At 37.7% G+C, this 11,162-nt stretch overlaps 1 protein-coding gene across 4 annotated transcripts in view; it reads left to right on the forward strand.

Moving 5' to 3' along the window:
• The window catches only part of LOC107697175 (ATPase family AAA domain-containing protein 2B-like), a 150,478-nt gene that overhangs the window by 37,004 nt on the left and 102,312 nt on the right, over positions 1-11,162 (forward strand). For all 4 annotated transcript variants that reach the window (XM_016497846.1, XM_016497845.1, XM_016497847.1 and 1 more), the window contains 7 exons: positions 187-275; positions 541-700; positions 2,122-2,212; positions 3,246-3,557; positions 4,678-4,822; positions 5,557-5,743; positions 5,938-6,123. In XM_016497846.1, coding sequence (XP_016353332.1) covers positions 187-275; positions 541-700; positions 2,122-2,212; positions 3,246-3,557; positions 4,678-4,822; positions 5,557-5,743; positions 5,938-6,123 — 1,170 coding nt within the window. The remainder of the gene's footprint in view (positions 1-186; positions 276-540; positions 701-2,121; positions 2,213-3,245; positions 3,558-4,677; positions 4,823-5,556; positions 5,744-5,937; positions 6,124-11,162) is intronic.

Genomic DNA, 11,162 nt, shown 5'->3' on the forward strand with positions numbered 1-11,162 from the left:
TTGTCCTCTAAAGCTTCTTTTTCCTCTTTGTTGATTCTTGTAGTGTATCACAAGTAGTCTTTTTAGATTTAGAGTGAATCATATATCCCTATAAAACAGGTGTCAGGGTCTGTTCTCTCTCCAGCTGTTTTGAAGTGTTAGATATGTGATTATCCAGTTGGTGATGTTTTCCTCTTGTCCTGGCAGGCATACCTCATGAGACCCTCCATCATCTTTTTTGATGAGATTGATGGCCTCGCTCCTGTTCGCTCCAGCAGGCAGGATCAAATTCACAGGTAATGCATTTGAATTAATGCGGTGGCTATTGCCAAAGATTTCATCACCAGGATTACAGTAGAAAAGCTCCTGAAGAAATCATGTAGTTCGATATGATTTCCACACAAAGCGTTTTGGTATTACAAGGAATGTATCATGGAAAACAAGATTTTTCTTGCTCTTTCAAAGAGTTTGATGTACTACACACATTTACACAACAACACCTATTCATTTTACATTTGACAAGGTTAGCCAGTCATTTTGTTTTATCTTTTTATTTTTTAGCTCCATAGTGTCTACATTACTGGCATTGATGGATGGTTTGGACAGCCGGGGGGAGATAGTGGTCATCGGTGCTACAAATAGACTCGACTCTATCGACCCCGCACTCAGGAGGCCCGGACGCTTTGACCGGGAGTTTCTGTTCAACCTGCCAGATAAAAAGGTGCGTGAAACCTTTTTAACTTCAGTGAGTATTTCTTAGCCAACTGATACTCTGTGCCCCAAAGCGTCCTCGTGTCCCTCACTCAAAATCCTGAAATAGTCTGACAGCTCAGTTTCAAGTATTTTGCAGCTGGTTTGGCCGCTAAAACATGTCTTTTATCTGTGATAATCTCATAGATTCTGTTTGTTCCAGCTCGTTGACAATTTGACAAATGGAATGCCAGTTAATTTTGATGAGATTAGTTTAGCATGCCGATCTCTGCTGATATCAGAGCATTCCTGCTTTAGATCAAAACATTTCATGATCAGAGTTGAAGCCTTTAATGTTACCTTTAAAATGAGTAACTTGTAAATTTCTTGCATAAAGTCATTTATACAGTCAAGCTAATGTTTTGACCAAATATTAAGCACTTCAATCTACAAATAAACATTGAGGGAAGTATGTTTTTAAATTGATACCATTAGATGATAAATATATATATTTTTCCTTTGTCCACCAGTCAGAGCAGTATTGAGCAAAAATGAGGATTTCTAATAGGGTGAGAGCATTAAACAGCATTTGAACAGATCAGTATATTGTATATACATCAATGAAACCAGAAAAATTGAAAACATTGATGATCAACAGAATTTAATGCAGTACTATTTTGTTGAATAATTGTAATAAATAATATAATATTATTTTGTACAATTGGGGTCCAAAAGTTTTAGACTACGCTAAATCTGGATTTTATTTTGTAGCATGAAAATCATAAAAAAAATTGTGTTTGTTTGTTTAAAAATGTACAGCTTATAATTTGTAATGAAAAAATTACATTAAATTGTAAAAATACAAATACATTTTCTCTAATGGTTTCAGGCCCCATATATACATTTTTTTTGTATATCATATATATTTAATCAGAGTTGTTGTCAAAATTTAAAATGTAATTAGTAATGAGAAAATACTAAATACTTGATATACTGTATATTCACTAGTGGACTTAGACTCCATATATACATATCTATTTTTGTTCATTATATTATTATTTTATTATATACTTTGTCACAGGAAAAAAAGAATCTCAAGTGGTAGTGACAACAAACAAACAAGAATAGAAACAGATCAGTTTACACTTATAAAACTAAAACACAACTTATATAATTGTCAAACATATCTACACCCCAGTATTGTGTGCATCATCTATGCCTGAGCTTTGATTTGATGTTGCTGTAATATGAGTTCAGCTCTGTGCTGGTCTAATTCCTGGATGTGTATGTAGTTTGTCTTCTCAGCAGGGTGCTGGCTAATCAAACGTTAGCTCTTATGTTTTTACCAGCCCCTTTGTTAGGTGTTTATGATCAAAAAAGTTTTGCTGTGCGTTTTGAAGTGCCTTGTTTTATCTGTACACTGTCTGTGATTGTGTTTATGCTCATCAACAGGCTCGAAAGCACATTCTGGAAATCCACACCAGGGACTGGAGCCCCAAGCTTGCTGAACCCTTCATAGATGAGCTAGCTGAGAAATGTGTCGGTAAGATGGACGAAAAAGAGATGCTTTTCTAGCTTCAGCTCTATATCTCAACCCAACTAGTCGCAGCATTAACACGTTTTGGGTTTCAAGTCATTTCTTTCTTCACTGATAGTGAAATGCTGCACAAAGTGACAAAATCACAGGCAATCTTGTTTAATCTATATTCAAAGTCAGTGAGCTCGTACTACTTGATTTCTCTGGATCATAAAGTGTTTTGATGTCAGATATTTGGAAGATGAAACATAAAGAAACAAATGGAAATCCCATAATCAAAAATCATTTACCTGTGTTTTACACAGGTGTCAACATTTGTTCAACAGATTTTATTATTAATGTAGAAACTTTGACTCCCTGAAGCATTTTATTTGCTTTAAATGTACCTTCTTGGTTATTGTTTGTAACATTAAGTCCAAAATCAAATAGCAGTTTGTTTTCCCAAATATAAAATTAGTTGAATGGAACACAGTGTTAATATTTTCACTGTAGGCAAGGCTATTCGGTCAACTTAGTGTACTTCTTAATGTTAACAATAATAATAATAATAATAGGGTAACACTATACAATAAGTTCATGTTAATTTCAACATTTACTAATGCATTATTAAAATCAAAAGTTGTGCTTGTTAACATTAGTTAATGCACTGTGAATTAACATGAACTAACAATGAACAACTGTATTTTGATTAACATTAACAAAGATTAATAAATACTGTAATAAATGTATTGTTCATCATTTGTTCTACCATTAACTAATGGAACCTTATTGTAAAGCGTTACCAATAATAGTAATAATAATAAAGTTTAAGCAATATCAACTTTTCTTTTCTAACGTTTACTTACATTTATTTTAACCATTAAATGTAATCCAGAAAAATGAAAACGAAAACAGAATTATGAAAGTTAACAAAAATGAAAAGATAAAATGGAATTTGTGAAGAGCTTGTAAATTTTTAAAGTTAGCTATTTACTAATGTTTTGAACAGTATTACAGGCGGCCACATAGTGACGTTCTCTGCTGTTTCCCTGTGTCTCAGGTTACTGTGGGGCCGACATCAAAGCACTTTGCACAGAGGCTGCGCTAGCGGCTCTGCGGCGGCGCTATCCTCAGATCTACAGCAGCAGCCAGCGTTATCAGCTGGATGTGGCCTCCATCGTTTTGGGGCCACAAGACTTTGGTTGTGCTCTGCGCTCCATAGTACCTGCGGGTCAAAGGGCCCAGGCTCCGCCCGGCCAGGCCCTTTCCTACGTGTTGAAGCCCCTGCTGGAGCCCACACTGGCCCAAACACTGGCCTGCCTGATGCGAGTCTTCCCCCACACAGAGCTCCTGCACAGGGAACACACACACGGTACGCTCCCATTTCCTGCTGTTGGATTTTATGTAGGCCTGTCGCAATAATCAATATATCGACTTATAACGCAATATATGTACATGACCTCAATAATTTTTGGTGACGCAATATATCGCCCATTATATTTACTTAAAAATTAATGTCACCATGTTTTGTACATTCCACTTGTGCCTGTGTCTTTTGCAGCTTCTCGTACATAACGCGGTGTAGTCATGAGGTGCTAGTTCAAATTTAAAAGATGCTTCTACAAACAAAGTTTCATCTGCAGATATGGCCTCGTTTAGGGATCTGTGCCTTTGTGCATACGGACATCTGACTGCTAAGTAGTGATTGTGTTTTTCAGCAATAGTGTGCACCCTTAATTTACAGAGAAAAGAAGGTCTGGGAAAAATCTGTAGATGGAAAAATTGCTTTAATTAGTTTTTTTCCCTTTGCCCTTCTTTTCTCATTTACGTGTTTCATCATCCATTCAGATCTATTTTTTGTACCTTACATTCAGCGCTTTATAATTACCACCTTATATTTCTGATGGGGATAGAATTTTCCCAGTATTTTTAATGACTGCTCGCTTTGTAATACGTCATGTGACTCATCCCACCATTTAGTCTTGAGCTTTTCTCTACTGTAATTATTCCATTAAACTGCTTGTTTTAAGAGAAACTTCATATGTTAAAGATGGATTGACAACTAGTGAGATTTTTTAATTTTCCTGGATTGAGTTTATTCATCTGCATAACTACTTTATTCAACATGAAATCAGAAGTGACCCTTTTGTTGGTGAATAATATTATACATATTTTATAAATGGTTGATTTTTCAGTTAGTGGAATCTTTTTCCTCTAGAATTATTTTAAACTTTTTTTAATCTTTAAAGTTTTACAAGATGGATTTCACATTTTTATTGCCTCTTTACTTTAATTAAAAAAAAATGTAGAAAGGTTTCTTCTTTATTTGCCAGAATATGCCTTTTTATGCCCTTGCCTTTTACATCTAGAATAAATAATATACTTTTCCTGCTGCATATTGTTTCATATGTTTTCTGTATTAAAATGCTGTCATTCTAAATCACTCTGAAGAAAAGTCATCAGAAATTTAAGTCGTTTCTCTGTGATTTCAGACACTGACAATCATCTGTTGGTGAAAGACTCGTACAGCGAGGATGAGGAATGTCTTGGTGCTCCTTCCATTTATGAAACTCAGTCAGGATCGCCGAAGAAAGCAGCTTCCTGCACGACCCATAAACCCTTTCTCCACTTTACCACGTGAGTCAATTGAGTTCATACAGAACTCAGCTTTAATCCTCAGTACACTTTAATTAATAAGTACACTGTGAGACCCCTCATTTATTACGCTTATGTTTCAATTGTAATATGAGTAACAAGTATATATATATATTTTTAAATGAATACAGCCCTTCATGCTGATGTGGCAATAGAAAATAAACAATAAACAAAACCTATTAGATTTAAAAGTCTTGAAGGGGTTTATATGATAGTCAAACACTGTGTTTTGCTGCCATCTGTTGGAAAGCTGCAGGACTGACAGGCGGCACTGACATGGCTTGTGTTCCTCAGCAGACCTACTTCAATTGCATTTGCATTGATTTGTTCTTCATGGTTCAGTAAAACAGTGTTTTATGGCATTAGCTTGTGATCATCAATACTTGCAGCTCCTCACACTTAAATGAGATGTTGGCAAGTGGTTCATCTTAATATATACAGTGTAGATGTCAAATGCATGAAAATTTATCCTCCCTAAAAAGCTGCCAACTTTATCAATTACCTTCTTTATTTCTCTTCATTATTGGAGTTTTGTTTAGCCATCGTAGCTTCATTCCTCTGGTCAGCAACTCTTCCTAAATGAGAAACTGAGGCTGTTTCTCAAAACTAGAGCTTTTGTAGACAGCATTTCTGTGCTTCATAAATGCAGTTTTGAAGGTTTGATTTGAATGTTCCTAACTAGACAGATAGATAGTGACCTTTTATATTTGTTTCAGTTCTGCCTACCAGCAGCCCACCTCTTACCGGCCACGGCTGCTGCTGACGGGACCCCAGGGCGCGGGGCAGAGCACACACCTGGCCCCTGCTGTGCTGCACCACCTGGAGAAGTTCACTGTGCACCGTCTCGACCTACCCACGCTATACTCCGTCAGTGCCAAAACCCCAGAGGAGTCCTGCGCTCAGGCAAGACGAAACGCAACATCACTTTTGAAGACGTCACACGTCCAGTGTGTGGTGCTGTGGGCTTGTAGTACTGTCGTTGTGCTTAAGATGTGTGATGATGGTAGTCAGCGCACTCTGTTCACCTTATTTTTTTTACATAAGCGTGAATGCGTTCATTTGTAACTTTGGGTATGTGTGTGTGTGTCTGTGTGTAGGTGTTTCGTGAGGCTCGGCGCTGTGTACCCAGCATCATCTATATGCCTCACATCAGTGACTGGTGGGAAGCCATCAGTGAGACGGTCAAGAGCAGCTTCCTCACACTCCTGCAGGATGTACCCTCATTCACACCGCTCCTCATCCTCGCCACATCAGAGACCGTCTACCAGCAGCTCCCAGATGAGGTGACCAATCTGTCCCCTGGACATACCCCTAAACCTAAATACACTTTTTTGCGTAACAGTTTATGTTACAGGCATGAATATATGTGTTTTGTTGTGGAGACAAGTTTCTTTTCTAAGGGTTAGGTGTACTTGTTTTTTTTTATTTTTCCCCTCCATAAAATGAGTGATAACATGAGCCTGATTTGCATACCATGCTCTAGGCCAAGGCTCAACCTTTTTTCTTTTCATTTTCTTTTCGACTTTTTGTACCCCTGTTATCTTTTTTCTTTTTTCAAAGCCTGGCCTGTACCCATCATTCCCTTTCTATTTTTTTCTAGTCCTTTTCTAAGCGCACCAGGGGCATTAAAATCAATTCTCAAAGACATGGCAGGAAGAGCATGTGAGAGAAGTCTTTAAAATAAAAGAGGGAGCGAGAGGGTGGAAGGAAGAGATAAGTAATGCAGTCTGAAGTCACACAACCAAAAAAAAAAAAAAACTCTCTCTCTTAATTATGCTGATGGGGAGTCACTCTGGCAGCTCTGCGGTTTCACCTCACAATCCAGCATCAAGCGCCTCCAGCGGCTCATGCTGTGCACCCCATGCATCCCAGGGTGAGTCGCTGGGCAACTGGTGATTGGCTGGTGGCGAAGCCCTTGATCATAGGCCCCGCTGAAGAGACTGATGCCCACCAGGAGGGCACGAGAGTGTTTAGAATAAAAGCATTAATGTTATTGACAGGCCCGTTTCTCACTCGCTCTCTTCTTGCAAGGTGTGTTCATTAAAGCCTGTCTCATTCCTCTGAGGAAAGACACATGTTTAATTGATAGTAGACGAGGATGGGTTGGTTATTTCACCCTCTGTGTGGTGCTGGGTTCTGTCACACTTGTCTTTTGTTTTCTCATGTGCTTTGAAAATTTGACTCTACTTTCAATGTCGAATGACCCCTTTGAAGACCCCTGTGGTGTCTTGATGTTGAAATTCCACCTATATGACAATGTTTGGATTATGAATCTGCAGTCACCGGATATTTCAGTAGGTTAGGTTCGAGTTGCTTGACTTTTTTGTATTTTATATTGTCTTGACATGAGTAATGTCAAAGTTCTTGAAGTGTGTTTTAGATGTTAAATCCCAGGATAGTGTGCTGAGACAAATATTATATAGATTAATAGGTTGATTTTGCTGAAAAGGGGAAAAATGTTTAAAGGGATTCATAATATATTGTTATTGTGCGATTTTTAGATTTAAAAAAAAAAATCAGCATTAGTCAGCATTGGATATACTGTCCAATATCGGATCTTTAAGTGTATGTTTTCCCTTATTTTTTTACATTTTTAGATCACCTTTGCCATCATATCACGCTCACTTAGTTCATCTTTAAAAAAAAAACTCTGACTACGTTTACATGGACATCAGTAATCTAATTATTTACCTTATTCTGAATAAGACAATATTACGATTAAGGTGTTTACATGAGTTGCTTTTAGAATATTCCTTTCATGTTCCCGTTTTACATGTTATAGTACATAGATCGATTAATGGCATACGTCATTACGTCCCCACGCGACGCCATCTGACGTCCCCTCCAGAATTTCACATATAAACATATAGTTTGTCTTCATTATGATGCCATATACAGTTTTGGGTGTTTTAATTTCTAATTTACTGAAAGCTTCAAGTGCAGTTAATTATTTGTCATGCTATACATGCAAACAGACGACGGCGTTGTTGAAGCCATTCTTTTGTTTAGTAATTATTTGTAGTTAATTATTAATTAACTACAAATAATGATCAGTTTATCATTAATGGCCAGATGTTTTAAATTGGTACCTTCATAGTTTTTGACAAAACTTTCCTTTTTTGCTGATTTCATCTAGGCTGTGCGGCCTATTGGTTAATGTTAACCAACACTGTCTTATGTTAACCAATAGCCCAAAAGCTATATAGGCATCTCTTGCAAATCCTGGTTTAAAAGCTCCCTTAAAATGTGTCCTTTGAAGTCTCAATAGAGCAGTATTCCTCCACAATCTTGTTCTGATTGTGGTACAGAACACACACTTTTCATGATCCAATCCATTTCTGATGGATACTATCAAGTCATGCCCTGCATTTCATTTCATTTATTTTTGTCCTTGTTTGAGTCAGAAATATGTTGTAGTGGTGAAGTAAAATGGGTTGCGAATGTCATTTTATGTTGACTTTAACCCCAAGTTTTGACAACCACAGAAGATATGAAGTGGCTTTGAATGGTGAAGTAGGCAAATTCAGAGAATCGGCTGTTTGAATCCACAAAGCTTGTTCCCGCTTTGAAATGTACCCCAAGGCCCCTTCAGTGGAATCGTACCACCCTCGCTCTGAATTGTACCACCCTTACCTTGGTGTGAGAGTCGTCTCTTCATCCGGGCAGGGGGTCCTGTGCTAAAGCCGCGATCAATACTGGAGCTTCACAGTAACACCACAAGAGCTCCTACAGTCAGATTCTCCCTTAGAATAAACCGTCCTGGCCTCTTCCACTCATGAACACTTGAATCCAGGGCCTCTGAGATTCGGAGATGGAGAGTTTGTGTGTGGAATTCAGAAAGGAGTGCTGTGAAGGATCAGAAAGTGTTTGGCCTTCACTGATGTCAGCAGGTAGTTATATGAAACACCCGGTAGTCACGTTTTAAAGTTGGAAGTTGAAAGTGATGTTGGAAGTTGAAAGTGATGTGACGTGTGGTCAGGTATGGCATCTTATACTCGGAATTTGTGCTCTGCATTTAACCCATGCTTTAGAATGAGATGGAAATGCACTTTCCTTTACTGAAAAATAAACTTTTAAAGTAACCCTTGGGGAAAAAGTACAGGTGCTTAAGTAACTTATGTTGCGTGGATGAATATGATGGTTTCTAGAATCTGTTGGTTGTATCTGTGGCTATCTGTGCTCACCATATCAAAGTGAATCTGACTAGCTAGTAGCCAAATTGAACCCGACAGCACTAAATCTAAATTTTTGTTGCAGGTTTATTGTAGCCATATTGACTTGGGGTAAGGCAAATAAAAAGTTGATATTGATAATGATTGATAATGGTATTTTGTAGATATGCACCGACTGACTGGCCAGGGATTGGAATTAGCCGATTTTCCACATGCTTGACTGTTGACTGGTCCGTTTTTGACGTCACACCTATGCTCACATCCGCATATAAACATGTCATTGGCATGGAAGTTTTTCACTGTGAGTGAAGAAGACACAAAGTTCGCAATTTGTAGGGCCAAAGTGAACCGTGGGGGAACCACAGAGCTCGATTAATGCTTGTCTGGGACAAGTAGATTTTTTAAAGGAGCAAATGAGAGAGAATTTCCCTTGCCCGACCAGACAGGAAGCCTGATTAAAATGTCAAAAACAAAAATAACTAGGGAAGCTCTAAAACTTGGCCACCAAAAATGTTCACATGACAATGATTCTGATTTTATTGCATTCAGTGTAAATGGAGATTGATGATATATCCATGTTGTGCAGATGAGGCTCATGCAGCCTGTCTGAGAGAGAGAGAGAGAGAGAGAGAGAGAGAGAGAGAGAGAGAGAGAGAGAGACATGCAGAAATCAAAACAAATGCATGGAGAAATTAGGTGAGCATATGCGCCATCTGATTCTAAAGAAGCAAGCGAACTTTTATGGAGATCGGCCCATAATTAGAGCTATTACACTACAAAAGGTCATTTAAAAAAAAAAAGGGAAAAAAATATATTTTTCTTGACAAATGACTTGAAAGTGTAAAAATTGTCTTTTTCCTCTCCAATAGACATGTTTACAGGCATGATATTTATTTTTTTTAACTAGTAGCTCAAGTGTGAAGTGCAACTCAGCAACTCATTTTCAGTTAATTGTTATTCCTACCGCACTTTATTTTGAGAGTTGTTTAAGTGAGAGAACATCTGTAAACTCGGAAATCGGAATCGGCCAAGAAAATTGCAATCGGTGCATCTCTAATATTTTGTTAATTTCTGCAAAATATCACCATGATTTGAGGAAAAATCGAATTGAGTTTTCTGGTCAAAAATATTATTATTATTGTTTTTTTTTTTTTTTTAAAGCTCCAGGTTTGCTCTACATGTTTGTAGGTCTGTACAGTTGGTTACAATTTTGTGATTTGTCTAATTTTGTGACGATGACTATATCATTATTATTATTATTACTACGATTAAATAAAAAATTAAAATATTAAACAAAATAATGAATATTGCAATTGTAATATTTCACTGTGAACTAAAAAAATTGAGTATGTAATAATTTTAATTTACAGTACACAGTAAAACTTCAATACTAATATTTATGTCTTTAATTTCTTCATTTTCAAAAATTAAACCATTTTTTTCTCTTCTTCCTTTCTCATATTAATTGTACATATAATCAACATGCTGACAGATGTGGTTGTAATATTTAAAAAAAACGGCATACCTTAGTAACAATTTCTCGTTCCATCCACCTCAAGTAGGTCTTAAGTGGAAAGATATTGAACCTACTTTGGTTCAAGATTTAAAAAGGTCCATTAGCCCAGAGCTTATCCGCATTAAGTGCAACCCAAATATGCAAAGTAGAAGCTTGAGAACAGTTTGCACCGGCCTTCGGCTTCTGGCACGTTCAGTGAGACAGCTGTCCTCTCTGCGGCACTGCACGTCAGGGGTGAGGCCTCCGATAAATTAAAAGAAACGGGAACAAAATAACCACTACAAATCTCTCAACTCATCCGTTCCCTCACATTTCTTAAAGAGAAAGATGTAGAGCCAGATGCCAGTTCTGTCTGTAAACAGCATCTGCGGTGGGGGCAGGTGGTATAGATCACAGGAAGGAGGTACGTGCCCCTGTGCTCGGGTGCGGGAAGAGTTTTGGCTTATGCCAGCTCATGTGGGAGGAGTGCCAGCAGTCAGCTCCAGCAGTGTAAGGTTACATCTCAGTGTGCACTTGTTAGTTCACTGTAACACCTTCAGGGTCTGCATTGAGCAGCCTGATGTCTTTTTTTTCTGTCTGTGTAATTTTGTCTTTCAGTGGATTAATCTTAGTCAATATGGGCAATGATCATTAA

The sequence above is a fragment of the Sinocyclocheilus anshuiensis genome, unplaced genomic scaffold (assembly GCF_001515605.1).
Source record: "Sinocyclocheilus anshuiensis isolate Anshui unplaced genomic scaffold, SAMN03320099.WGS_v1.1 scaffold38, whole genome shotgun sequence".
In the NCBI taxonomy this organism is placed as follows: domain Eukaryota; kingdom Metazoa; phylum Chordata; class Actinopteri; order Cypriniformes; family Cyprinidae; genus Sinocyclocheilus; species Sinocyclocheilus anshuiensis.